Source organism: Mirounga leonina, unplaced genomic scaffold, assembly GCF_011800145.1.
Source record: "Mirounga leonina isolate KUSES-001 unplaced genomic scaffold, KU_Mleo_1.0 Mir_128, whole genome shotgun sequence".
NCBI classification, from domain to species: domain Eukaryota; kingdom Metazoa; phylum Chordata; class Mammalia; order Carnivora; family Phocidae; genus Mirounga; species Mirounga leonina.
In genome coordinates, this window is record NW_023270320.1 from 20,667,422 (window position 1) to 20,694,711 (window position 27,290).

Genomic DNA, 27,290 nt, shown 5'->3' on the forward strand with positions numbered 1-27,290 from the left:
TGTCTTTCCAGGCCAATGACAGAATAAAGAAAAAGGAGAGAGGGCTTCTTGTTGAGGTGAAGTATGAAGCCTTGATCTGGCGTCTTGTGCAGAAGTAGTCTACTTCAATGTCAGCTACTTCTCTTCCTTGTCAGTTTCATGTGTGGCATCTGTATAGGGCCAAACATCAGGTGGAGACTTCTTTAGCTGTAAAATATGAATCCAAGGCTCAGTACCTTCTAGTTTTGCAGCAGTGTCAGTGGTCAGGAGCACTTGGTAAGGTCCCTTCCAACAAGGCTCAAAGACTGTCTTCCTCTGCTAACACTTCCAGAAGCTAATAGAGAAAAATTGGGAACCCACAGTCTGCAATAACCAGCCAGGCCCATAAATCCATGAAGCTCTTGCTTGGTTGGGAGTTGAGGAAATTCCTGGATTAGCTTAATTCTTTTTGGAGACAGCTGAATTCCTTCAGCACTTAGATCATGACCTAGGTAATGAACAGTGTGTGGAGAGAATTGTAACTTTTCCTTAGAGGTGGTGTGTCCTTTCAGCTAACTATTGCAGCAAGTAAATGCAGTCTCTTAAGGATGCCTCTTTGGTAACTGAGCAAGGCAAAAGGTCATCTCCATATTCTGCAAGGGTCAATTTCCCAGGGAACTGGAAGGGACTTACATCTTGGCTAAGAACTTGAGAAAGTAAGAAAGGGCGTCACCGAACTCTCGAGGCATGACTGTCCAGGTAGATTGTCTATTGTTCCAAGTAAAGGCAAAGAGATACTAGCTCTTGGTGTCTGCAGGGATGCTGAAAAAGACTTCACAGAAGTCTGCAATAGTGAAGCATTTCAAGTCTGGTGGAACTTGGGACAGCAGGGTGTCCAGGTTTGGAACTATTGGGAGAGTAACTATCTTATCAATGGCTCCCAAATCCTAGACAAATTACCATCCCTGCCTATGAGGCAAGATCTGCCTATCGCAGTGACTCGTACAGGGTATGATTAGCCCCTGGGTGATTAAGTGTCCTCTATGGGTGTGAGGCCTTGTATGGCCTCAGGCTTTAATGGATATTGAGATACTTTCGGAAGAGGTCTAATTTTATCTGAGTATTTAGAGATTCTGCACTTTTTATTCTTCCGGTGTCCATATTAGAAGTAGCCCACAGATTTTTGAGCACCTCAAATCAATTAGAGGACTTTTGTTGTAATTCTTCCTCTTTCATGACAAAGACAGAATGTAGAGAACATAAAAGATCAGGTTGGTCAGGAAATTCTAAGGTGAGGTCATCATTGGCCATAAAATTTATTAACCCTTTTAATTTAGAAAGATCTCTACCTAATAGGCTGGCGGGGTTGTATCACATAGGAAAAAGGAATGTTTTTCAGTCGAAGGTCCCAGAGTCATCTGTACTGGTTGAGATAAAAATTCTCTCTGAGCTTTATGAGATATCTGCACTATGGAAACCCCTTTTTTACTCTGAGGGATTTGTTCTCCTATGAGGATAGGGTTTAAAGTAGAAAGCATAGCTCCAGTATCAACTAAAATTTGGCAAGTTTTCCCGTTAGTTTTAATTTTAGTTTCCCCATGGTTGTTTAAGGGAATTACCATAGTAATAGTTTACTGACAAATTCTTGAGAGTCCCATAAATTGTGGGAGGTTCTATATGGGAACCCTCCTTTAGAAGTAGGTATAAGGGCATTCAAATAAGAATTTGCATATGACCTTTAAGAACAGCCTCTTTTTCAGTGTTCCTCCCAGCTGATCCTAGTGGAGGCATCAATCTTTGGACCAGTGTTTTGATGGACCCCTAGCAGGTATTGTTCTGGGTCTCTGGGCTTGGAGCTGCTGTTGTGGTTGTAGGGATTTTTTGCATGCAACCTTGATCCAGGGTCCTTTCAAAATGCTTAGTTTAGAGGTGCCTGGGTAGCTTGGTAGGTTGGGCAACCGACTCTTGATCTCCAGGTCCTGAATTCAAGCCTCATGTTGGGCTTCACACTACGTGTGGAGCCTACTTACAAAAATAAAAAAATGCTTTGCTGAGACATGAGTTCAATCAGGTGGGTGGCCTCCTATTTGCTCTCATTTTAGCGCAGGCTGGGTGAACTTATTTATTGTATGGAACCCTGAATGGCATAGAAAAAAGACTTCCAAATGGGTTTTAAAGTATGCCACAGATTTATCTTTTTTTGTTTGCACGTCTGGATATTAGACCACTCAGTGAAGGCAGGGAAGATTCTAGGAATGGCTTGTAAAAGTTCTGTTGGTATTTTTTGAGGTTTTTCTGGTTGCCAAGTTGTTAAAGATTGAGGATGTCAGGTATTATCCTCAGGGTTTTGCCATCTTGCTTCCTGCATCCCTCTTGGGTGTTCCCAGGTCCTACCTACGTGTATACAAGCTGATAAAGATCTGGCACCCGGAGGACACAGGCCCCAATAATGCCTCTAAATTCTTCAAAAAACTTTTGGAATTCCTCCTTAGGCTTAGAAAACTCAACTATGGCCCTTAATTCAGTCTTTGACCAAGGAACAAAGGATACCTGAGGAGGTTTGTCTACAACCTCAAGTAGTTTTATTTTAAAAGGTAACTGTCTAATAGTCTCTTCAGAGTGAAAAGGCAGTTCAGATAGAGAATTAGTTAAATGTGAGTACTCAGGTAAAAAAAAAAAAAAAGATGAGAGTAAGTGGGAGTCACATCCATCCTATCATCTTTTGCTTTAGGTACCTCTTGTGTCTTTAATTTTTCATTAGCCTTTAGTAATGGGTCTTTTAATGAAGTTATTTTGGGATCTTGAAGACTTTTGGAGGCATACCAATTAAAGTAGGCATCCTGTTCTGTTTGTTCAACTTGGGATCCCCTGCTGTTAAGTACATTTCTTAAATAAGCAATCATGTCTAGTTGAAATGTTCCTCATAAAGGCTACTGCAAGTCTAAGTTATTTTTAGTAAAAATTTGCCATTTTGCTAGATAACTGTAGCTTCCAGGATGATAGTTCTTAAACATAAAATCATAGGTGTACCGGAGGGTGGCACGCTCAACTCTTTGAAGGATTCCATTTCTTTTAGAGTTTCCCAGAGCCACACACACACCTAAGAGGACCTAAGAGTCCATCACAAGAGTCTTCTTGAGGTACATGTGCTCTAACAACCTTTAAATGCTGGACCCATGCTTACCAATGTTTGCAGCTTTTTTGACTCCTGAGATTTCCATTAGCAGCTAGCCTTTATGTAATATTCACTGAGGCCTCCCACAGGATTCAGTTCTGACCAAACTGGACCCAATCCTGGACCCAGTTTGGTTTTTAAATTGGACCCAGTCCAACTGAAAGCACAGTTCCTAGGCCCAGTCCAGTTTTTAGGTTGGACCTAGTCTACCGGTGGCTGATAACCACCAACAGTTCCCTATATGGAGTCTGGGGATGGGGGGAAGGATTGAACCAGCAGAATCTAAAAATGGGGACTGTGGACTGATTCCAAACAAATGGGGAACTGCAGCTGCCCCCAGCAGTGCTCAGTGTGGAATCTCGGAATAGAACCAAGGGCTCTATAGAGAACTGTGGAAAGCCAGTTAGACCAGGAGCTGGACGCAAAGTGAGGGGAGCTCAGAACCAAGAGGAACTTACCCGTAGCCTTCAGAAAGGGTGAGAAAGACAATTCAAAGTGTTTGTGGCTGCCACACCTGTGTATCTTGTGTCCCCAAAGCTGCTAGAAGTAATGAAGGATAGTCGGGAGAAAGGTAGGCAGGGACAAGGGGCCCCATCCTAAGGAAAACTACCCTTAGAAGGAAAAAGAGCTCATCCTGTTACTCCAGGCTTTACTCGGTGTCCTAGCTTTAAGTCTTCCTACTGGGAAGACTTACAACTTGTGACAGAAAGGAAGCGAGTGGCCTTGGGTGTCCTAATCCAGGCCCAGGGGGCCAGCTCAACAGCCAGTGGGATATTTAAACAAAGAGCTTGATCTGGTGGCCTTAGGGCAGTGGTGGCCATGCTGTCTTGATTCCAGAGGCTAGGCAAAACCACCCTGGAAGGAGCCCTCCACCCTTTCCCACATGAACAACTACCTGATAGGTAGAGAGCTCATGGACAAAACCCTGACTGGGTGACAGGTACCTGGAGAGTTAATCAGATTAGAACATTCCACACCAAAGAGCCCATAAAAACCCCTAGATTTAAATGCCAAATTGGCAACCCTCTCGGGTCCCCTCCCTCTTTGGAAGCATTGTACTATTGCTCAATAAACTCTGCTTTAAATTTGCTTTGCTGCCCACCACTCTTCGTCTGGCTTACCTCTTCATTCTTTGAAGTGACGTGACCAAGAACTGTGGGTGCTAAAGGGAAAGAAATCCTGCAACAGAAGTCTTTGTCAGTCCTACTGCTGCCACTAAATCTGTTAAAGAACAAAAATTTAACCAAGTAAATTTAAAGATCTAATTGTTCAAAGATCCACGAATCAGGTAGCATCTCATGTAACAAACAGAAGAGGCTCCCAGGAGTTGTACAAAATGGAAGGCTTTTATAAGCAGAAATGAGGGGGGTGGGGACAAGGACATTATTAGCAAAAGAAGAGAAAGGATTGTTTCAAGCATGGCCACCTTTCCTTAGGGGGAATGGCAGGAGTTCTTATCATACAGATGACCTCATTAGTGCCGATCAGGAAATTCCAGATTGATCGGTTGAAAATTCCACTCCTAGAAGAGGCTGAAATTACAGTTCGTTTAGGTATAAAGTCTTGGTGGGACTTAACCTAAGTGACTCTATTTTGGGCCTGTTGCTTATTAATATCACCATTTTACAAATGCCACTGAACATAAATGACCTTTCTAAGAATACAACTCTGAAGAATTAACCAGGTTTAGGCCAGATGGCAAATAAGAGAGGCTTTCAGTGGGAAAGGGATGGCTGGAAGACTGGGATGGAAAGAATCGAGTGTGTGGGGGGTAGGTGAGGAGTTTGGTTGTGTGGAGAGGTGGGTAAATGATGGAGGTGTTGGGAGACTTGAATACCAAGCCAAGATGACCGCACTTGACTCGCTTTGCTCTGGGGGCTGCTGTTAACTGTAAAGCTGGAGGTAATAATAAAATGGTTTTTAGGAAAGTATATCTGACAGTTTTGTAGTGCATCTGAAGGGGCCAGAGGAGACATTTTACTAGAAGGATCAATTGGTTGATAAAAGGTAGGGAATGGAAACAACATGGAGAGTCGTTGATACCAAGATTCGGTCTGGGTGACAGATGGAGTTGTGGCGCCATTAGAAAAAAATAGCAAAGCCAAGAGTGGGAACCAGGTGCGAGGGGAGGCTGAATGAGATCCAGGAGCCTGGGAAGCCAGGTATAAGCTCCAGGGAGGTGGCATAGCCTGGACACTAATACCTGCACAAGAGGAATAAAGCAGATTTGAGAACAAAGTCACTCTGCCCTCAGTCATTTTTGCATTCCAACTGGCAGTAATTTTTTAAATCAGAGCAAAATAATATACTGGATTTTGGGGGTCTCCAAATAAATTTCTACGGCTCCTGCCTTTTGGAATCCACAGGCTAGAAAGGCAACATGATAAAAACAAAACAAAACAAAAAAAACCTCACCTCCAGATTTTTAAACTACAAATGAGCCAACCACTGATCACACATTTATAGAGTATCTGTTCTAAAGTTTTGTAAGAGGTTTAAGTTGCTTTGATTTTGTTACAGTTCTGATTTTGTTATTATAAAATAGTTCACGCTTATATAATTTAGAAAGTTAGAAATTATAGATAAGTAAAAAGAAGAGGTTATTAAAAGTCCCAGGATACACTGTTAACACTATAGCATAGAATCTTCCAGCTTCACTTTTATTTTTATTAGAGTATAATTAACATGTTATATTAGTTTCAGGTGTATAATGTAATCATTCACCGGTTCTGTATGTTAATCAGTGCTCATCACGGTAAGTGTATTCTTAATCCCCTTCACTCTTTTACCCATCCCCCACCTACCTGGCAACCAGCAGTTTCTTCTCTGTATTTAAGAATCTGTTTTTTGTTTGTCTCTTTTTTCATTTTTCATTTGTTTTATGTCTTAAATTCCACATATGAGTGAAATCATCTAGTATTTGTCCTTCTCTGACTTATTTCACTTAGCATTATTATATCCTCTAGGTCCATCAGTATTGTTGCAAATGGCAAGATCACATTCTTTTTTTATAGCTGAGTAATATTCGATTGTATATATACCACATCTCCTTTATCCATTCATTTCTTGATAAAACACTTGGGTTGCTTCCATATCTTGGCTATTGTAAATAATGCTGCAATAAACATAGGGATGCATACATCTTTTTGAATTAATGGTTTTTTTTCCCCCTTTGGGCAAATACCCAGTAGTGAAATTACTGGATGGTATGGTAATTCTATTTTTAATTTTTTGAGGAATCTCCATACTGTTTTCCACAATGGCTACACCAATTTGCCTTCCCACCAGCACTTTATGAGGGTTCCTTTCCCTCCACATCCTCACCAGCACTTGTTATTTCTTGTCTTTTTGATTCTAGCCATTCTTACTGGTGTGAGGTGATTCCTCATTGTGGTTTTGACTTGTGTCTCCCTGATGGTTAGTGATGCTGAACATCTTTTCATGTGTCTGTTGGCCGTCTGTATGTCTTCCCTGGAAAAATGTCTAGTTAGGTCATCTGCCCATTTTTTAGGTTGTTTGGTTTTTTGGAGTTGAGTTGTATAAGGTCTTTATATATTTTGGATCTATCCCCTATCAGATATGTCGTTTGCAAATATCTTCTCTTGTTCAGTAGTTTGCCTAGTTTTGTTGGTGGTTCTTTTGGTGTAGTCCCAATAGTTTATTTTTGCTTGTTTCCTGAGGACACCTATCTAGAGAAATGTTTTTATGACTGATATCAATGAAATAACTGCCTATGTTTTCTTCTAGGAGTTTGATGGTTTCAGGTCTCATATTTAGGTCTTTAATCCATTTTGAGTTTAGTTTTGTGTATAGTTTAAGAAAGTGGTTCGGCTTCATTCCTTTGCATGTAGCTATCCAGTTTTTCCAGCACCATTTGTTGAAGAGAATTTCTTTTACCCATTGGATATTCTTGCCTCCTTTGTCATAGATTAATTGACCATGTAAATGTAGGCTTATTTGTGGGCTCTCTGTTCTGTTCCAAAGACCGATATGTCTATTTTTGTGCCAGTACCGTACTGTTTTGATTATTACAACTATATAGTATCTTGAAATCTGGGATTGTGATACCTCCAGCTTTGTTCTTCTTTCTCAAGATTGCTTTGGCTGTTTGGAGTCTTTTATGGTTCCATATAAATTTTAGGATTATTTATTCTAGTTCTGTGAAAAATGCTGTTGCTATTCTGATAGAGATTGCATTAAATCTGTAGATTGCTTTGGATAATATGGACATTTAACAATATTGGTTCTTTCAATTCGTGAGCATGGAATATCTTTCCATTTGTTTGTCCCATCTTTGATTTCTTTCATCAGTGTTCTATAATTTTGTAAGTACAGGTCTCTCACCTCCTTGGTTAAGTTTATTCCTAGGTTTTTTATTATTTTTGGTGGAATTATAGATAGGATTATTTTCTTAATTTCTCTTTCTGCAGCTTTATTATTAGTGTAGAGAAATGCAACAGATTTCTGTGTATTAATTTTCTATCCTGTGGCTTTACTGAATTTATTTATCAATTCTAGTATGGTTTTTGTTGTTGTTGTTGTTGTTGAGCCTTTAGGGTTTTCTATATATAAAATCATGTCATCTGCAAAATAGTGAAAGTTTTAATTCTCCCTTACCAATTTGGATGCTTTTTATTTATTTTTCTCATCTGATTCCTGTGGCTAGCATTTCAAGTACTATGTTGAATGAAAGTGGTGAGAGTGGACATCCTGGTCTTATTCCTGATCTTAGAGGAAAAGTTCTCAGTTTTTCACCATTCAGTATATTAGTTGTGTGATGTCATATATGGCTTTTATTATGTTGAGATATGTTCCCTCTAAACCTACTTTGTTACAAGAGTTTTTATCATGAATGGACGTTATACTTTGTCAGATGCTTTTTCTGAATCTATTGAGATGATCAAGTTTTTTTATCCTTTCTTTTATTGGTGTGATGTATCAGGTTGAATTGATTTGCATATATTGAACCATCCTTGCATCCAGGGAATAAATCCCATTTGATCATGGTGAATGATTTTTTTAAATATGTTGTTGGATTGGCTTGCTAATATTTTATTGAGGATTTTTGCACTGATGTTCATCAGAGATATTTGCCTTTGATTTTCTTTTTTTGTAGTGTCATTGCCTTGTTTTGGTATTAGGGTAATGCTGGCCTCATAGAATGAATTTGGAAGCTCTCCTTTCTCTTGTATTTTTTGAAATAATTTGAGATGAATAGGTATGATCTCTTTAAATGTTAGGTAGAATTCAGCTGTGAAGATCTCTGGTCCTGGACTTTTGTTTGTTAGTTTTTTGATTACTGATTCAATTTCTTTGCTTGTGACTGGTCTGTTCAAATTTTCTATTTCTTTCCAATTTAGTTTTGGAAAGTTATATGTTTCTAGGAGTTTATCCATTTTTTCTAGGTTGTCCAATTTGTTGGCATATAATTTTTCATAACTCTCTTATAATCCTTTGTATTTCTGGTGTGTTGGTTGTTATTTCTTTCATTTCTGATTTTATTTGAGTTCTGTCTTTTTTTTTCTTGATGAGTCTGTCTGAATGTTTATCAATTTTGTTGATCCTTTCAAAAAACCAGCTCCTAGTTTCATTGATCTGTTCTATTGTTTGTTAATCTTTATTTCATTTATTTCTGTTGTGATCTTTTATTTACTTCTTTCTACAGGCTTTGTACTTTGTTCTTTTTCCTAGCCCCTTTAGGTTTAAGGTTCCAGTTTTATTTTTATAGGTAAAATATTTATATCAACATGTATAAACTGTTTTATGATTAATTTTTTCCCTAACATATCATGAGTGTTTTTCTGTGTTATGCCTATAATACCATAATATGTTTAACTAAATCCCTATTGTTAGGATTTCAGGTTATTTCTCACTTTTCCTATCTGAGTCATTGCTGCAGTAAGCAGATAGGTAGCTGTGATTTATTCCTATAGGTGGAATTATTGTATTATTCTTTTAAGGTATATTTGAATTTGGCTTGCTGATACTTTCTTGAGGATTTTTGCATCTGTGTTCATCAGGGATATTGGCCTATAGTTTTATTTTTATAGTGTCTTTGTCTGGTTTTGTTTTCAGGGTAATGCTGGACTTGTAGAATGAATTTGGAAGCATTCCTTCTTCTTCCATTTTTCTGGAATAGTTTGAGAAATATACTGTTAACTCTTCTTTAAATGTTTGGTAGAATTCACCTGTGAAGCTGTCTGATCCTAGACTTTGTTGGGAAGTTTTTGTTTTACAGATTTAATTTTATTACTAGTAATCATTCTGTTCAGATATTTTATTTCTTCCTGATTCAGTCTTAGAAGACTATATATTTCTAGGAATTTATTCCTTTCTTCTAGATTATTCAAGTTGTTGGTGTATAATTGTTCATAGCAGCCTCTTTTAATCCTTTGTATTTCTGTAGTGTCAGTTTTAACCTCTCCTTTTTCATTTTTGATTTTATTTGGGTCCTCTCTCTTTTTTTTTCTTGATGAGTCTGGCAAAGGTTTATCAATTTTGTTTCCTTTTTCCAAAGAACAGCTCTTAGTTTCATTGATCTTTTCCATTATTTTAAGTGTATATTTTATTTATTTTTGTTCTTTTGTTATTTCTTCCTTTTACTACTTTGGGTTTTATGCTTTTTCTCGTTACTTTAAATGTATGGTTAGATAGTTTATTTGAGATCTTTCTTGTTTCTTGAGGTAGTCTGTATCACTATAAACTGCCCCCTTAGAACTGCTTTTGCTGTGTCCCATTGATTATGGAACATTGTGTTGCCATTTTCATTTTTCTCAAGGTATTTTTAAATCTCCTCTTTGATTTCTTCATTGACCCAGATTATTTAGTAGCATGTTGTTTAGCCTCATTTGTATTTTTTCCCAGAGTTTTATTCTTGTGAAAATTTCTAGTTTCAGATTGTTGTGGTTGGAAGAGATGCTTGATATGATTTCAATCTTAAATTTATTGATAATTGTTTTGTTCCATAACATGTCATCGGATTTGGAGAATGTTCCCTGTGCACATGAAAAAATGTGCATTCTGCTGTTTTTGATGAAATGTTCTGTATGTATCTATGAAGTTTATGTAGTCTAATGTTTCATTGATGTTCTGTCTGGATAATCTATCCATTGATGTAAATGGAATGTTAAAGTGATTTAATATTATTGTATTATTGTCACTTTCTCTCTTTATGCCTGTTAATATTTTCTTTTTATGTTCAGGTGCTCCTATGTTGGGTGCATAGATATTTACAATCGTTACATCCTCTTGGAGTGATCCATTTATCATTATATAATGCCCTTTTATGTCTCTTGTTATAGTCTTTGTTTTAAAGTCTGATATAAATATTGCTATGCCAACTTTCTTTTCATTTCAATTTTCATGGGATGTCTTTTTTAAATCTCTTCATTTTCAGTCGGTATGTGTTTTTAGATTTGAAATGAGTCTCTTGTAGGTAGCACATATATGGGTCTTGGTGTTTTTTTTATACATTCACTCACCCTATGTCTTTTGATTGGAGCATTTAGTACAATAACATTTAAAGTAATTATTTATAGGTATATGTTTATTGCCATTTTTTTCTGGCTGTTTTGTAGTTCTTCTCTGTTCCTTTTTTTTCCTTGGTCTCTTCCCTTGTGTTTTGATTATTTTAATTAGTGATATGTTTGGTTTCCTTTCTCTCTCTCTCTTTTAATCTGTTACAGATTTTTGGTTTGTGGTTATCATGAGGTTTGTATATAACAATCTATGTATATAGTAGTCTAAGTCACTTAAGTTTGAACGCATTCTAAAAGCATTAAATTTTATTCTCCCTTACCGTATTTTATGTTTTTGACATCATATTTTACATATTTTTATTTTGTATACTCCTTAACTAATTATTGTAGGTATAGTTGATTTTACTACTTTTGTCTTTTAACCCTCATACTAACGTTATAAGTGCTTGATCCACTACATTTACTGTACATTTACTTTTATCATTGGTATTTTTTCTTTTATAATTTTCTTCTAGCTGTGACATTTTCTTTTCTGCTTAAAGGAATCCTTTTAACATTTCTTGTAAAACCCATTTAGTGGTAATGAACTCCTTTAACTTTTGTTGGTCTGGGGAACTCTTTACCTCTCCTCCAATTTTGAATTATAACCTGGGTAGAAAGAGTTTCTTGATTGTAGGCTTTTTCTTCAGCACTCTGAATATATGTCCTTTTCTTCTGGCCTGAAAAGTTTCTACTGAAAAATCAGCTGATGTATGTAACTTGGTTGTAATTAGTTGCTTTTTTGCTGCTGCTTTCAAGATTCTCTCTTTATATTTAACTTTTTGGTGTGGACCTCATTGGTTCATCTTCTTTGGGGCTCTTTCTGCTTCCTGGACCTGGATGTCTGTTTCCTTTCCCAGGTTGGGGAAGTTTTCAGCTATTATTTCTTTGCATAAGTTTTCTGTCCCTTTCTCTCTCTTCTTCTGGGAACTGTATAATGTGAATGTTTTATGCTTAATGTTGTCTAGACGTCTTTTAAACTATCCTTATTAAGGGGCCCCTGGATGGCTCCGTTGGTTAAGTGTCTGCCTTTGGCTCAGGTCATGATCTCAGGGTCCTGGGATTGAGCCCCGCGTTGGGCTCTCTGATCAGCGGGGAGTCTGCTTCTCCCTCTCCCCCCACCCCATTTGTGTGCTCCCTCTCTCTCTCATACTCACTCTCTCTCTCAAATAAATAAATAAAATCTTTAAAAAAAACCTATCTTTATTAAAATAAATTTTTTTCTGTTCCACTTGGATGATTTCCACTGCCCTGTCTTCCAGATCACTGATTTGTTCTTCTGCACCCTCTAATCTGATGTTAATTCTCTCTAGTGTATTTTTTTAAATTTCAGCTCTGATGAATTCTTTTTAATATTTTATTTCTCTTTGTTGAAGTTCTCACTGTGTTCATCCATTATTTTTCTGGGTTCGGTTAGCAACTTTATGACCATTGCTTTGAACTCCTTATTGTGTAGATTGCTTATCTCTCCTTCATTTAGTTCTTTTTCTAAGACTTTGTCATATTCCTCTGTCTCCTCATTTTGTCTGACTCTCTGTATTAGGTAGATCACCCATGTCTCAGTCTTGAAGGAGTGGCCTTATGTAGTAGGTGTCCTCTGAGCCCAGAAGAGCAATCCCCCCAGGGTCACCAGAACCAGGCACTCCAGGGATGTCCCGTGTGGTCTGTATGCACCTTCTTATGGTTGGGTTATAGCTACTGCAGGGCTGCTGGTGAGCAGGGATGGCCCCTGGTTTGGCTAGCTATGAGGACCAGCTGTGATTTGTAATTATGCTAGTGTGCGTGGTTGCATTGGTGTGTGTGGCAGGATCCCCCTTCTCAGGATGTGATTCACTTTGAGGGGTGATGGTCCATGCCAAGGTTGCTCACCAAATGTGGCAGGGCATACTGGAAGTCACATTGGGGTGTACCAGTCCTAGCCAAGCCCACCTCCTGGGTAGGGCAGAGTGGCAGCCACTTTGGTGGGGCATCTGCTGGTCAGGTGGGTCCACAGGGGGAATGTGGAGGTGGGGTGAGTGGTGCTAGCAAGGTAGATGGCATGTGTCAGAAATGGCACCCACCAGTGCTGGGCCAGGTAGATAGAGGGAGAGTAAAATGATACCTACCAGCACTTCCCTTTCTAGATAAAGTTCCTACAGATCCCTGCCCCTCCAGTCCTTGCACTAAAATTAGTCACTAAATTTCTCTCACACATGACCCAGGCACTTTTCAAACTGCTGCCTCTGTGCCAGGTCTCAGGGGGAGTAATTTGTGCGCAAGGCCTTTAAAAATGGAGTTTGGGTTTCCTATAGTCTCTGGCTTTCTTGGAATTAAGCGTTGCTGGTTTTCAAAGCAAGACATTATTGGGGCTTGTCTTCCTATTTCAGGTGCCCACGGCTGGGCTTCCTGATGTGGAGCTTGAACCCCTCACTCCTCAGGGGGTACTTCCTCACTGTGTCAGGGGTGTGGGTCCTGACTAGAACATGACTTCGACCCTTCTGCCTATCTCAGTGTGGCTTTTTGTTTATATCTATAGTTGTTTTGGAGCTGCTCTGCTAATCTTCAAGTTGTTCCCAGAGATAGTTGTTCTATATGTTGTTGTAGTTTTGTTGTGTGCTGAGAGGAGGTGAGCTCAGATTTTCCTCCTCTGTCAACTTGATTACTTTCCTCTGTCTCCTCATTTTGTGTCTCCTCTCAGCACACAACTCCTATTACTTCTTTTTTAAAAATATAGAAGAATCTGGCATAAGTCATTGTAGTAGAAAGTCTTGACTCCTATTCACGTAAATTAACATAATCTGTTGTTAGCATAGAAATATGGTAGTTACATTGCAAGGGTTTTGAGTAAGTCCTTGGATAGTTCTCAAACATACAGAGGGAGGGATGGAGGGAGGGAGGGGAGAGGGGGGAGGAAGAAAGAAAGAGAGGGAGGGAGGTGGAAGAGAGAGGGGGGCAGGGAGGGAGGTGGGGAGAGAGGGGGAAGGGAGGGACAAAAAAGAAGAGAGGGAAGGAAGGAAAGAGAAGAAAGGAGGGAGGGATATTTCTGCTTAGGTTTTGATATTGAAACCGTATTCACTTTGTTCCTCATTTTGCATATTTGGTTCTCTACTAGATTCTCATACATATTTCTTTTCATCATCTTTTTTTAAAAAAAATCATAAACTGTGAAACTCGGATATGTTTTACCAGCTGTCTGTTTCCCAGGGTTTGTATTTTGTTGATGTGGCTCCATTCCCAGAATATCATGGAGCAATTATTTTCTGACACATTCTTAAAAAGAAGCTTAAACACAAGGCCCTGTACAAACACTTGAAATATGAACAAGCATGAATCTTTATCTCCTTTGATGCTTGGCATAGTTCCTTGCATGTGGTAGAAGCTAAATAATTAATTTTTGAAGTGAATGTTGAATGAGGAAGATTTTGGATTGCATCTTTTTCCCTTATTCCTTATACTTCTGTTTTATGTCAATAGGGGCAACATGGTCTCCAATGCAGAACATCTGGGTTCTGATGGTTGAGTGGCTCTGGGAACATTATTTAAACTAACCTTCAAATTCTTCTCCTGTGGTTCCAACACTTACTTGGGAAAGTTATCTAGCCTCTTCGGCCAAAATTTGCTCACCTACAACTTGGGGAGGATAATAGCACCTACTTCACAAAGCTTTTATGAGGATGAATGAAATCAGTCAAAATCTATAAAGGGCTTAAAACAGGGCTTAACACATATTAAGCACTACCTAAGTTTTAGTTATTATTATTAGTTTGATCATCACCTCATGGGATTGAGAAAAAGTAATGTGTGCTTTGGGTGCTGTCCATTATATAGTAGATGTTTAATAACTGGTTGTTTTCCTGCCCTTGTTCCCTTCAATTACTCACTGAACTGTTAATTAGCCATGTAAATAGAAAATGGGGTATCATGAATATTACTCAGCTAATTTAACCAGATCTTCCATGTTTTTGTTTGGGGGGTATGTGTGTGTCCATATTTAATAGGATTTGCAATCTAGTAGAGGTACCATCTCTTAGTCAAAATTCCTTCGGTTCATTTTATTTCAGCAGGATAGAAATCCATGCCCTTTTCATTTACAAACATTTGTAAGCTGAGTCTTTGTGACCCTAGGATTAGAAGCTCTACTGTTCCCAGTTGGAAAACAGTGGACAAGATACTTCTCTAAGTTTCAGTGTCCTCATCAGTAAAAGAGGAAAAATATACCTCCATCCTAATTGGTCATGAGAACTGGAGGACCATCATAACAGCACTATCCAAAATGTATTAAGCACTTACTCTGTGTAAGTGTTCTAAGTCTTGAACTTATTCAAAGGGCTTAGTGCAATGCCTCGTACTCCTAAATGTTAGCTATTGTTAAGTCTGAAGAAGTAGATGTGGCCAGACTCTGGAAGGCATGAGCTCCAGGTAAGAAGTCTGAAGGTCTTGGTGGAGGTGGGATTTGAATCCAATCAGTATGGCTACAAAGTCCATGATCTTATGCCTCATGGGACTGCTGCCTGTCACCACAGACCTCTGTCTGCCCATGTTCCAGTCAAACATCTCTTTGCCATGGACCAAAGTGCCTTTTGTCTCTTTTCAGGGGATCTCCTTCCCTTAGAATGCAGGCCTGCTACTTTGTGTATGTTGAAATCCTTCTTTGCTCCCAAAACTCTCTCAGGCCCGAAGCTTTTCCTGGTTACCCTCCTTGGACTTCCATGGCATTTTGTATAGGGGGAACTTGAGAGCAGGAAGCTATTTAGATAACATTGTGTCCCTTATTCTCCACTTTGGAACCTCCCATTTAATTTGCACTTATTAAACATTTATGGGACTGATAACTAATATTTTGTAATCCAGGGTTTACCTCCTGCCATTGGCTTGTCAAGGCTAGGGAAAGGTTAGGAGCATGAACCCCCCCATCGTTACCTGGTCACTGCCCCAGGTGAGATCCACAGTTGTCCCTAACTTTGAGAGCTGTCAGCCTCCTCTTCTCTGTCCCATGACATGGCCTTACCCGCCCCCCACCCAGAAGAGAGTAAGCTGGGCAACATGCTGGAAGTTTCAAGCCTCCATTGATGGGAATGGACTGTTTGTAAAGGCCGTGGGACCCTAACGGAAGGCATACACACAGTCCTAACTTGTATTTTTTGAAGATTTTATTTATTTACTTGAGAGAGAGCAAGCGCAGGAACAGGGGGAGGGGCAGAGGGAGAAGCAGACGCCCCACCGAGCAGGGAGCCAGATGCAGGGCTCCATCCCAGGACCCCGGGATCATGACCTGAGCCAAAGGCAGTCGCTTAACTGACTGAGCCACCCAGTCCCCCCACAGCCCTAAATTTTAAACACTCTTTGAAACTTGGACTTGTCCAACATCGAGCTCACTGTGGGCCAGGTATGGAAGAGAAAGACCTAGGCTAAGATGTGCTGGGATATTCAGAGCTGCTTCCAATTAGGGTAAATTCTGCTTGTCTTAAATATAATTTTTGGGCACCTCTTTTTGTTCCAAACTTTACACCATCCACTATTCCATTCCTGGGGATTTGTTAAGTGGTTATAAGAGAAGGGGAGAGTCCTTATGTGAGGTGTCTCGCAGTTCTTTCCAGGGCTCAGTGAATCCTTGTTTCCCTTTCTTTGTGCAGACTCTGTCCCCAGAAGCCTTAGGTCATAGTCCACCACTTTGGGTAGCTTGCTGCTTGGACTATGTGAAACCATTAGAAAAAATGGACATTTTAAATCCAGGCATTTAAACTGTAATCCTGCTAAATAATTTGTTTCCTGTTTTATATTGTTTGCATACAAGAGGGGGTGGAAAAATCCAGAAATGTTTTCCAGTGCATTTCCTTCCTTCCACCCCCAATCCTGCTAAAGATACAGCATGCAGATTTCATGGTGGTAGGGTTATTCCCAAGTGCTAAATTTTTATGTGCCCAATTACTTTCCTGGTAGGAATGGCATCTTATACTTTCTGTCACTACAGTGCTAGCAAATGTTGGGTCCACAGAGGGTGCTCAAGACATTTATTGATTTCATACTGATTTTGTATCCCCGTTCTGAGCTCTATAGGGAATGTGGTCAGATATTTTGGTTCACCTAGGATGACATCGACCTCCATTTTCTCTCCACCTTTCCATTTTTTATCTGCTGAAAGCCAGCTGTATCCTCACAACTGAAATTACCTTTTTGGTCATTGACAAAAACTTTCATTCTGCCCCATGAAATGTGTGTGTGTGTGTGTGTGTGTGTCTGTGGTCATGAATCTCTCTTAAAGGCATCTGATGCTTTCAAGCATCCATTTCTTGAATCCTTCTCCTTGATGATACTTTGCTGGTTCTTCTCTCTTCTATCCACATTTTCTTTTCCTGTTGGGGCCCCAGTTTGGCTCTAGATTTTGTCCTCAATCTTCTCTTTTCTATGTTTTCTCTTAAGTTCATTCTTTCTCTTAGCTTCACCTCTTACTCTTCTGTAGATGACTCCCCCAAATACAAATCATTTTTTTTTGAAGACTTACTTATTTATTTGAAAGAGAGAGAGCACAAGCAGGGGGAGCGGCAGGCAGAGAGAGAGGGAGAAGCAGGTCCCCCACAGAGCAGGAAGCCCGATGTGGGGCTCAATCCCAGGACCCTGGGATCATGACCTGAGCTGAAGGCAGATGCTTAACGACTGAGCCAGCCAGGCACCATCACCCCCCCAAATACAAATCTAGTGCTGTTTCATCTCTTCTGTGCTCCAGCTTGTGTTTCCAACTGCCACATCCAACTGACATCCACACTTCAGTGACCCACACTTCATCACAAATTCAAAATCTCCAATTTTGCCTACCCTAATCTCCTTTCTCTTCTCAGTGATTCCATCTCAGTTGGTTAAAGCTCCGTTCTTTCTGACACATAGAAATACAAATGAAGTGGTCATGACTGACCTCTCTCTTTCTTCCACCTCTTATACCCAGTCGGTCATATATGTCCCCCAAGAAAACAGGCCTTGAATTTACTTCCGTTCCCCTGCCAACAGCCAGCCTGGCCCAGCACTTGCCTGGCTGTTCACCACAGTGACAGGCTCTCAGCCTCCCCCTCTTCCTCCTGCCTCTCCCATGCCTGTTCTCCTCACTCTTGCCCTGGCTAAGGTGGGCTGTCACATTCCATCTCCAAACCTGCTGTCCATTCTCAACTCTATGCCCCATGACTCCCAACCCCCTCCCTCTATCGCCTCTGTGATGAATGTATTAAATCCCTCAATCAGTAGTGAGTGCCTTCCACCCACTGGGTACTCAGGCTACGGCAGTGCAGTAAAATGAGCAGACTGTGTGGGTCCCAGCCCTCCTGGGGCTGTGATTTCCTGAGCAAGTGAGCTCACTCCCCTGCCTCGCCCACCCCCACGTTTAAAAGGCCAGCTTGTCTCACTTCCTCCTCAAAGCTGCCTTCAGCCTCTTCAACCCACAGGGATGAACCCCTTTTCAGAATTCCTACTGGTCTTGTTGTGAATACCCTTTCAGTTAGTCTCTGATCCTTTCATGTACATTAGTCTTTTTTATAAAAGATTTTATTTATTCATTTGAGAGAGAGAGACAGAGAGAGACAGAGCACAAGCAGGGGGAGAGGGAGAAGCAGACTTCCTGCTGAGCTGGGAGCCAGATATGGGATGCCAGGCTCCATCCCAGGACCTGGAGATCATGACCCCAGCCGAAGGCAGAGGCTCAACCATCTGAGCCACCCAGGTGCCCCTGTACATTAGTCTTGACCCCTTACCTGGATTGTAGTATCTTTGAGGTCCACTCTTTTATTTGCTGTGCTGTCTCCAATATTGGGCATGTATTGTTTGTCATTGTTGTAGTGGTTTTCACAATAATTACTACTAGTCTGCAATTATATGTAATTAAGCTATAATTAGAATAATACAATGAACCTGGTGTGGCATGCAGAGCTTTGCATGCATTTGCTTATCTAATGAGTGGCTATTCCATATATACTTAATTGACTTAACTTTTTGACTCCATGTCCCCCAGCTGTGGGTCTCAGGAAAGTCAGTTCTCTCTGAGACTCAGTTTCTTCATTCTGCAGTACTGGGAGCTGGATGCTTTTTTTTTTTCTTCTTTTTTTTTCTTTTTTCCATACATCACTGGATGGATGCGTTTTTAAGATTCTTTCCTGTTCCAATCCTGTGGATTCCATTTCACTGCACTCATTTCTAGGAAATCTCTACTGTGTACTCTGCCCAGATTTATTGCTTAGGGAATATAAAGCAAGTATGGCCCAGTCCCTGCCCTCCAAAGTTTGTACCATCCATTGCAATAACAGGAAGCCATGGGTATCTGAGGGGTAGAGACCAAAGGAGCTAATTACGTCACTAGGAGAAAGCGAGAGTTGATTCTAATTAAAAGCTTCCTGAAGGAGGAGAGATTTCCGTTCAGTTGAAAGGAGGCAGTTGATGGAGTGGGAGTTCGGAGGCACCTCTTGGCAGAACTGGTGGGCAAAGCAGCTATTCAGTGATGAACCAGAACAGGGCTGCGTTTAGGACCAACCAACCAGACATTTTGTTGTGTGCTAAATTTAACAGGGTGACCCCACCGATGTTGCTGCAAAATACAACAGGAGAATCTCAACTACATCAAAAGTATGTGGCTCTCAGAGGGGTGAGCCATTTGGATATCTGAGATGCATCCTCAGATTAAAACCATTTATTCTGGCATTCCCCACATGCGGAGGCTCACAAGCCACGGGGGAACAGCTGTTGCATTGATGATACATCTGGACTCCTGTCACAATGCGATACAATTCATTACCATTACAATCAGCTAATGATAGTGTTCAGTGCTAATATTTATGTCTCTCCTCATTGCAGAAGGAACTGAAGCAGTTTGCAAATATATTCACATGCAAGAAGACAAAAATACAAGAGCTACAAAATGAGAAAACAAAAGCGAGGCCAGAGGAAAAGTTAAATGCCCCAAAGTTCTAAATACTGTACCAGACGTAGGCTGTGTAACTGGGGCTCGGCATCGTAGCTACCACGCATTTTTTCCCCGGGAGGAAAGTGTTTATTTTTATTATAATAATGTGGCATCTTAGTGATTCCAAGCTTATCTTCGGAGATTTATCCTTGTTGATCCAAGAGATTTTGCATCCAGGATAGTACTGGGTGCTTTCATTCATGTTGACTGCTGTTTATTTATTTTAAAGATTTTATTGATTTATTTGAGAGCGAGGGGGGGGCGCAAGCAGGAGGAGGGTCACAGGAAGAAGCAGACCCCCGCTGAGTGGGGAGCCCGGCAGGGGTGGAGGGAGCGCTCGATCCTGGGACCCCGGGATCATGACCTGAGCTGAAGGCAGCCGCCTAACCGACTGAGCCACCCAGGCGCCCCTTGAATGCTGCTTAAATGAACTCATTAGAAGCAAAAGCTGAAAGCAAAACACCTGCCCGAGGCTTTTTGACGGAGTTTCTGTGGTTGTGGGGCCAACGCACCAGGGATGTTACTGCGGGCAACTCCCGAATGCCCTCTAGTTATAAAACATACTTGTCATCATTGCTTCCTTTTTAGAAGCAGCTTCCCTCCCTGACGACTCCCCTCCCCTACAAGCCCTTCTGCCGCCAGCGGGCGTGCAGTAGTTTGCGCCGTCTGCCGGGGGCCGCCAGGGACGTCCGCGCGGGGCTGGCGGGGCCGGGAGCGCGGGCTGCCCGCCCCGGGCCGGTGTGAGCGGGCTCTGCTTGCGTTGCAGCCTGAAGCAGCAGGAGCGCTACGGCCAGCTGACCCTTGTCAACTCCACGGCGGCCGACACGGGCGAGTTCAGCTGCTGGGGGCAGTTCTGCCACGGCCACGTCTGCAGGAGGGACGAGACCAGATCAGGCTCCACCTACATCGTTTTCACAGGTAAACTGTTTGGGGGGTGTTGGTGGGAGCCTTCAGAATTCCGGACTTGGCCCGGAGTTCACGGTTCCGAGTATCTAATGATGACAATGAGAGCGCCCCCTGCTGGCCAGGCTCTGTCAGGTTATGTCAGTCATTTCGTGAAAGTCTCGCAGGGAGCCTCCAGACTAAGCCCTAATATCGTTTCTGTTGCTTTCACGGGGAAGTAGAGGTTAGAGAGATGAAATACGTCCTTAAGGTCGTACAGGTAAGTGGCGGCACCAGGATTTGAACCCAGTCTGATTCCAGGGTCTCTACCTGCATTGTCCAATATGGCAGCCACCGAACAGGGGTGGATGTTTATTTATTATTAATTATTAATTAATTAATTAATTAATTATTTTGGAGAGAGAGAGCACATGTGTGCAAGCCAGGGAGGCGGTTGGGGGAGCAGAGCGAGAGAGAGTATCTCAGGCAGGCTCCATGCTCAGCGCTCGATTTCATCGCCCTGACATCATGACCTGAGCCGAGATCATGACCTGAGCCGAAATCATGTGGCTTAACCAACTGAGCCACCCAGGCGCCCCCGTGTGTGACTATTTAGATTTAAATGGAAATTATTTAAAATTAAATAATTTAAAACTCCATTTCTGAGTGGCACGCACCAGGTTTCAAGTGCCCCTTTGCCACATGTAGCTGGTGGCCGTCCTCCTGGCCACTGCAGACAGAGAACATGGTCGTCACTACACAAAGCTCGACTGGACAGATTTTTGGTCACTGTGCTCTCAGGACCCATGATGACCTCCTTTCTGGAGGCTTCCTAGTCAGAGGAGGCTTAGCCACAGGCCCCCTCACATTTGTCCTTAGGAGTAGCGTGAGCTGAAGTTTGGGGGGCAGGATTCCCAAAGGTTGTGGCCCGTGTGGCTTCAGCCCCATCCCTGTGCTAAGTGAGGTGCCTGAAAATGCGCAGGTCAGAGGGAAGCCTCTGAGCGGTGTCGGGTACGTTTCTGGCAGGTGAAACTTGCTCTTGGAGAAAGAGGCATTGCAAAATAGCTTGCCGGTCTCCTTCCTCAGCAGAGCTGTCTACACTCTGAAGTTTGGGGCATGATGTTCTCTCCAACAGGTTCAGAGGTGAGGGACGGCTTTCAGGAATCTTAGAAATGCCACTCCCTGGTGCTGCCGTTGGCCTTGGCATTCCAGGTGAAGCCAGAATGTTTTCTTCGAGTCTAGGCAGGGGCTTTCGTGAGCTTTGTCTACATCCTGAGTCCCTCCACCTTTCAGACCTACACTGACTTAGCCACTGTGACCCAGATGATCTTAGGCCCTGGCCATTAGTGAATGCTTTAGGAAAAATCTCATGTAATTTCCCTTCCCTCCCACATAGCAAGAAGATGCGTGAGCAGAGTCTTTGAGACTTTGGAGTCACGTGTATCTCATTTCATTATCACCACACCCTCAGGAAATAAGTAGAAGCTACTTTACCATCTCTGTTTTAGAAATTATGATGCTGACACTGAGACTTGAAAGGGCAAGGTGACTTGTTCAGCGTTCCATGACTGGTAGTGGGGAGAAAGAGTCCACTCCTGTTTTTCTGGCCGAGGATCTAATGTTCTTACTGCCCTGATCCATTTCTAGGACAAGGTGATGGGTAGCTTGATAAACAGGCAGAAAGACACTAGCTAGCATAACTGGTGTTGTCAGGAGAACTGCTAACAGTTGTTCACAGGTAATCCCTTGTGATCCTCGTTCTGGAATGTGCTGCGCAGAATTGCCCACGTGCCCTTAGCGCCTGTTATTCTGGACAAGAACTGATACCATATTTCACATGGCAGAATGAAGATGTCTTGCCGTGATTAGCACTATCACATCTTCCTAAAATACTGGGTTTTGAGTTGAGATTTTGAACGGAAGACTTCCCTTGAGCAGAATGTCCCATTAGGGTTAAGTGCTCTCTTTGAGTTTTGGGGCCAGGTCCTCATTCCTAATTTATGGGAAGCTCTCTAGTGAGTCACAGGAAGGCTAAAATATGTACTTCAACTTTAAAGAAACCTGGATCAAAAAGGGACATGACCTAATGCGTTGTATAATTTTCTCTTCTCTCAACGCCAAGCCAAGAGACCAGTTGGATTTTCAGTAAAGGGTCTAGCATTTATCTTTTCAGGCATGGGTGCGTTTGCAAAACCAAGATGAGCTGTTACGGAAGCTGAGCTTCCTGCTGCTGGCTCTGATTCTTTCAGAACATATGCTTCCCTGCTACCCACACAGAGAAACGTCTGGCATTCATTATGTTTGTATGTTTCCCAGAGTTTGATTGCAAACGCTGTGAAGCCTCTTTTTGACTGTTGTTAATTTGTGCAGTTTTTGATTAAGCAACTGCTACATATGTAATCTTTATGGGGGGGCGCTATCAGAGGGGTTTTTTTCCCTAACATTTTATTGAAGTATGATATATACAAAGAAAACTACACAAATTATTAGTATACAACTCAATAAATTATCCTCAAATGAATATACGCACATAACTACCACCCAGGTCAAGGAGGAGAACCTTACCAGCTTTCTCATAGCAAAGGCTTGGGCACCAATTATATGTAGTAAAACCACATTAATGAACACTTTACTGAATATGGAATTTGTTGACATTTGGATTTTAATTTATAGCCTATTTAGGTTTTTTTTTTTTTTGGAAATCTGAATTTCCATGTGTTTAGTTTTCTTAAAGTAATGTTTGCCATCTACTTGAGTAGCTACAAACATGTTTGCAGGGGTCACATGTAATCTAAAATTTTTTAAATGAACTTCAGCGAGGTTTTGTTGGTGGTGGTGGTAGATCGGATCTACTAATTACAAATATGTTTTTTCTGTTTGTTAAAGCAACTGATGTGGTCACTTCTTTCAAAGACTGTTTTATAGTACAAGAAGTAAGACCACATTTTTGTGTTCTGGAATTTGGGTTGTTTACTTATTCTACTGACTTTGTTTATTGGTTCAGTTTCCTCTACAAAACCTTTAAATAAAAGTTGCTTCTAAATCTTCCAATCAGAAGTTTTCCTTAAAGGCTTTTGCTCAAAAGCTATCTTTACTATTCCAGGTTCTTCTCTCTACAAATAGGGATGTGGAGACACAGAGATTAAGTTGACACATCCAACGCCATATAGACTTAACTCTGTGTGAACATGTGGGTTTTAGATACAGCATTGACCAAGGTGCCCCTTAACTAAGCCTGGAAGTCAATTTATCATGAAGGTGGCACAAATCCCCCAGCTTGATAGAAAGCCTTGGAAAAGATGGAGACTCACTGAGCCATGACATGTTCCCTCTTTATCTCAGAGCCAGGGAAAGACCTCCATGTCAGTGAACTTGGTACTCATAGCCAAAGAACTCTTGGCCCGTGAAAACATTTGATGTTGTGTCTAGGAATTCTGTCCCCACCCTAAAAATATCATATGACTGTGGCACAAAGAGGGCTAGTGAAGGAGAAAGCCAAGAATAATTATTTGTTTCAGGAACATGGTGGGGAAAACATGGGAAACAATTTAACAATTGTTGGAGTATGATTAAGTTCAAAGATTTCTCTTAGCAATTGCCATAATATTCCCTCACAGAATCATCCAGAAAACAGGATTAAATGTGCCATGCCAAGAACAAAACCCTAACCCACAGTCCCTTGACTATCCTAAGGAATGAACGTATGGGCAAGCCAGTCCTTGTTTCTCTCATTTCTGTAAGATCAAATGCCATCATGTAGAACTTAAAGTACAGGGAGAGTGATTTCAGGGAAAACAGGAGGATATAAGAAACTGACTGAATTCCCCAGCCTAGTGTTAGACAAGCAGAGCTCAGAACCTGAGACTGGTGGCTTTCTTGTCTTGTCCTTACTTAATTCTCTTTCTGCTGACCTTGGCAGGAATGAGGTCCTCTGGGCTGCGAGTAAGGACATGTGAAGGTGCCAGCATCCTCACTGGGCTGGGCTCTCAGAGGCTCTGCTGTGTTGGGGAACCGTTCCCAATGGGCAGTTCCAAGCATAGGCTTTGAGGCTAACTTCTCCAGAGACACAGATGGTTCACAGGTGGTAAAATTGCTCTTTTTTTTAAAGATTTTTTTTATTTGTTTGAGAGAGAGAATGAGCTAGAGCATGAGAGGGTCAGAGGGAGAAGCAGGGAGCCCGATGCGGGACTCGATCCTGGGACTCCAGGATCATGACCTGAGCCGAAGGCAGTCGCTTAACCAACTGAGCCACCCAGGCGCCCAAAATTGCTCTTAACATAAGGAAATCAGTCTCCTTCCCTGCTTCCTCAGTGGGCTAATTCATTGGCCTGATTTACCGAATACCTTTCTGATTCCTTTAAGGAGATGGGAAGTGAAATCTTTTATACAAAAAAAGGAAAAGCATTAAAAACTAGCTTTTTCTATGAATAAGGACTTAGTATCTCAATATATTGCCAGTTCCCTCTCTGTGCCCCGAATGTAAAAATCCTTAAAGCACTCTTACCTTGTTTCTTGAGAATAAATAAACCTCTATCTCTCCCTTTGCAGAGAAAGGAGAACTCTTTGTACCTTCTTCCAGTTACTTCGATGTTGTCTACCTGAACCCAGACAGACAGGCTGTGGTTCCTTGTCGAGTGACTGTCCTGTCGGCCAAAGTCACCCTCCACAGGGAGTTCCCTGCCAAGGAAATCCCGGCTAATGGAACAGACATTGTTTATGATGTGAAGAGAGGCTTTGTGTATCTGCAACCTCATTCTGAACACCAGGGGGTGGTCTACTGTAAGGCGGAGGCTGGGGGCAAGTCTCAGATCTCAGTCAAGTACCAACTGCTCTACGTGGAAGGTAAGCCCGCTCCTACCACTGCCTAGAGTTTAATCTCTTCCAGCTAGTCAGTATCAGGTACTGATGTTCCCAGCTATGGATGGAAATTAGGAGGCACAGACTGCTGTTCTTAAAGGCTCCTCTACTGTACTGACATTTCTAGAATTGCCCCTGCCATGACCCAACCTCTCTTGTCTCCCTTCATCCACTGCTCACTCTGGTACTACCTCTGTGGGATGGATCAGCAATTCTCCAGTATTTTCCTCTCTGATGAGAGCATCCTCTTTGTTGTAACCAAAATCTGTGGTCTCCTAAGAGCACCATCCTTCCCCAACTCAAGGTCAAGTTCTTCTTGTGCCCATTCTTACTTCCTCACCCTCATCCTCTCATCCTCTGTTAAGAACTTCTGCTCCTCTGAGTGTCGTGGCTCCACCAGCTTTCTCTTCTCCTTTCCAGTCACTCTCCTCGTTGGCTCATTGTCCTCCTTGTCTCTTCACTTTCTGGATGACGTCATTATCCACTTGGAGTTCATCAGGCCTGGTTCACTGACCACCTCATCCCTTCTACCTCAGGCACCCCTCCCCTCAGCTGCAACTTCAACCTGTCCTCAGCTACAGCTGCCCCAACTTGAGAATCACTCACTGAATCAGACGTCCAACTCCACGCACAGCCTCATCCCTGCTCAGACTGTTGCTTAGTGTTCAGTGACTCCTCTATGCCCATCCTCACCTCCACTCTCCTCCCCACATTCTCCAGTGCCCTCCTTCCCTCCCCACCCACCCAGCTGGGGGTTCAGGGCTCAACATTGCTATGCTCTCTGTTGGTGCCCTCAACTCCTTGCCCCTCACCTGTTCTCCCATTGCCCAGGGAAATGCCACCCTGGAGAACATGACTATACCCTTTCTCCATGATGAGAGCTACTGGAAAATCCCATGGATGGGTAAATTCAGTCTCTTCCAGTTGACCTCACTTCCCACTTCTGGACACAATTGAAGTATGCTCAGATCTCTCCATTAAAATGGAACTGTTTTTTAATGTGAATCAAATGTCTCTGGGAGTATTTTAGTGAGGAGTTTCAATTCAATGGGTTCATATATGAAACACCTTTTTCTTTACTTCCTTCAACTCTGCCATGTTGAAACCCGCTTTCCTAAGGGTAGTGAGATCCATTAATGATATCTCAGTCTACTCTATATCCAACAGGCACTTCGGGTTAGTAAGACAGTCTCATTCTAGTCTCTAACACTGTTCATTTCACATCGTTAACCCCGCACTTGACCTGAAGTCCTCTCCTGCTCTGTCCACCAGCATACAGGGAGCACTGGTGACTCCAGCATCTTGGAGTGGGGTTTTCTAGTGGTGGAGGGAGACGGTCTACCTCCCCCACTCTCCCTGCTCTGGTGCCGGCCTTGGGGGAGGAGGGGAGAGGCTACAGCCCAGAGACATTTGTTTCTTGGTAGTATTTACCGACCTGGCTTATCATTGAACCCAACGGGACAGACAGTGCCTCCAACATCCCGCCATGGATGATAAGGAATTCACCCCTAAGCAGCCCCTGTGGTGCATTCGCCTGTGTCAGATTCAGCCCCATCCTCCTTTTGGACCCTCAGCTGAAGGCCTCGGCTATTCACACGTACCTCTTTGCCCTGATCTGCAGTGTGGTCTCGGAAAGGATATAGCCCTTGACGTCTCCATGTCCTTCTGTTCCCCTGACTCTAGAATTGCCCCTGACATGTGCCCATTCTTACTTCCTCACCCTCATCCTCTCATCCTCTGTTAAGAACCTCTGCTCCTCTGAGTGTCGTGGCTCCACCAGCTTTCTCTTCTCCCTTCCAGTCACTCTCCTCGTTGGCTCATTGTCCTCCTTGTCTCTTCACTTTCTGACTCCGGAGCGTGTACGAATTAGACACTTACAGCGGGGACACAGTCTGGGTCTCCTGTCCCCCTGGCGGCCCCCACAGACCATCACTCCCAGTGCTCTCCAGCTCTGGGCTGGTGGTACAAGTGCAGCTAGCAAGCA

At 42.2% G+C, this 27,290-nt stretch overlaps 1 protein-coding gene across 1 annotated transcript in view; it reads left to right on the plus strand.

Moving 5' to 3' along the window:
• PDGFRL (platelet derived growth factor receptor like) overlaps positions 1-27,290 on the plus strand; it is a 54,114-nt gene that overhangs the window by 22,512 nt on the left and 4,312 nt on the right. The window contains exons 3-4 of the mRNA XM_035004156.1: positions 20,334-20,485; positions 24,998-25,291. Of these exons, the coding sequence (XP_034860047.1) occupies positions 20,334-20,485; positions 24,998-25,291 (446 nt within the window). The remainder of the gene's footprint in view (positions 1-20,333; positions 20,486-24,997; positions 25,292-27,290) is intronic.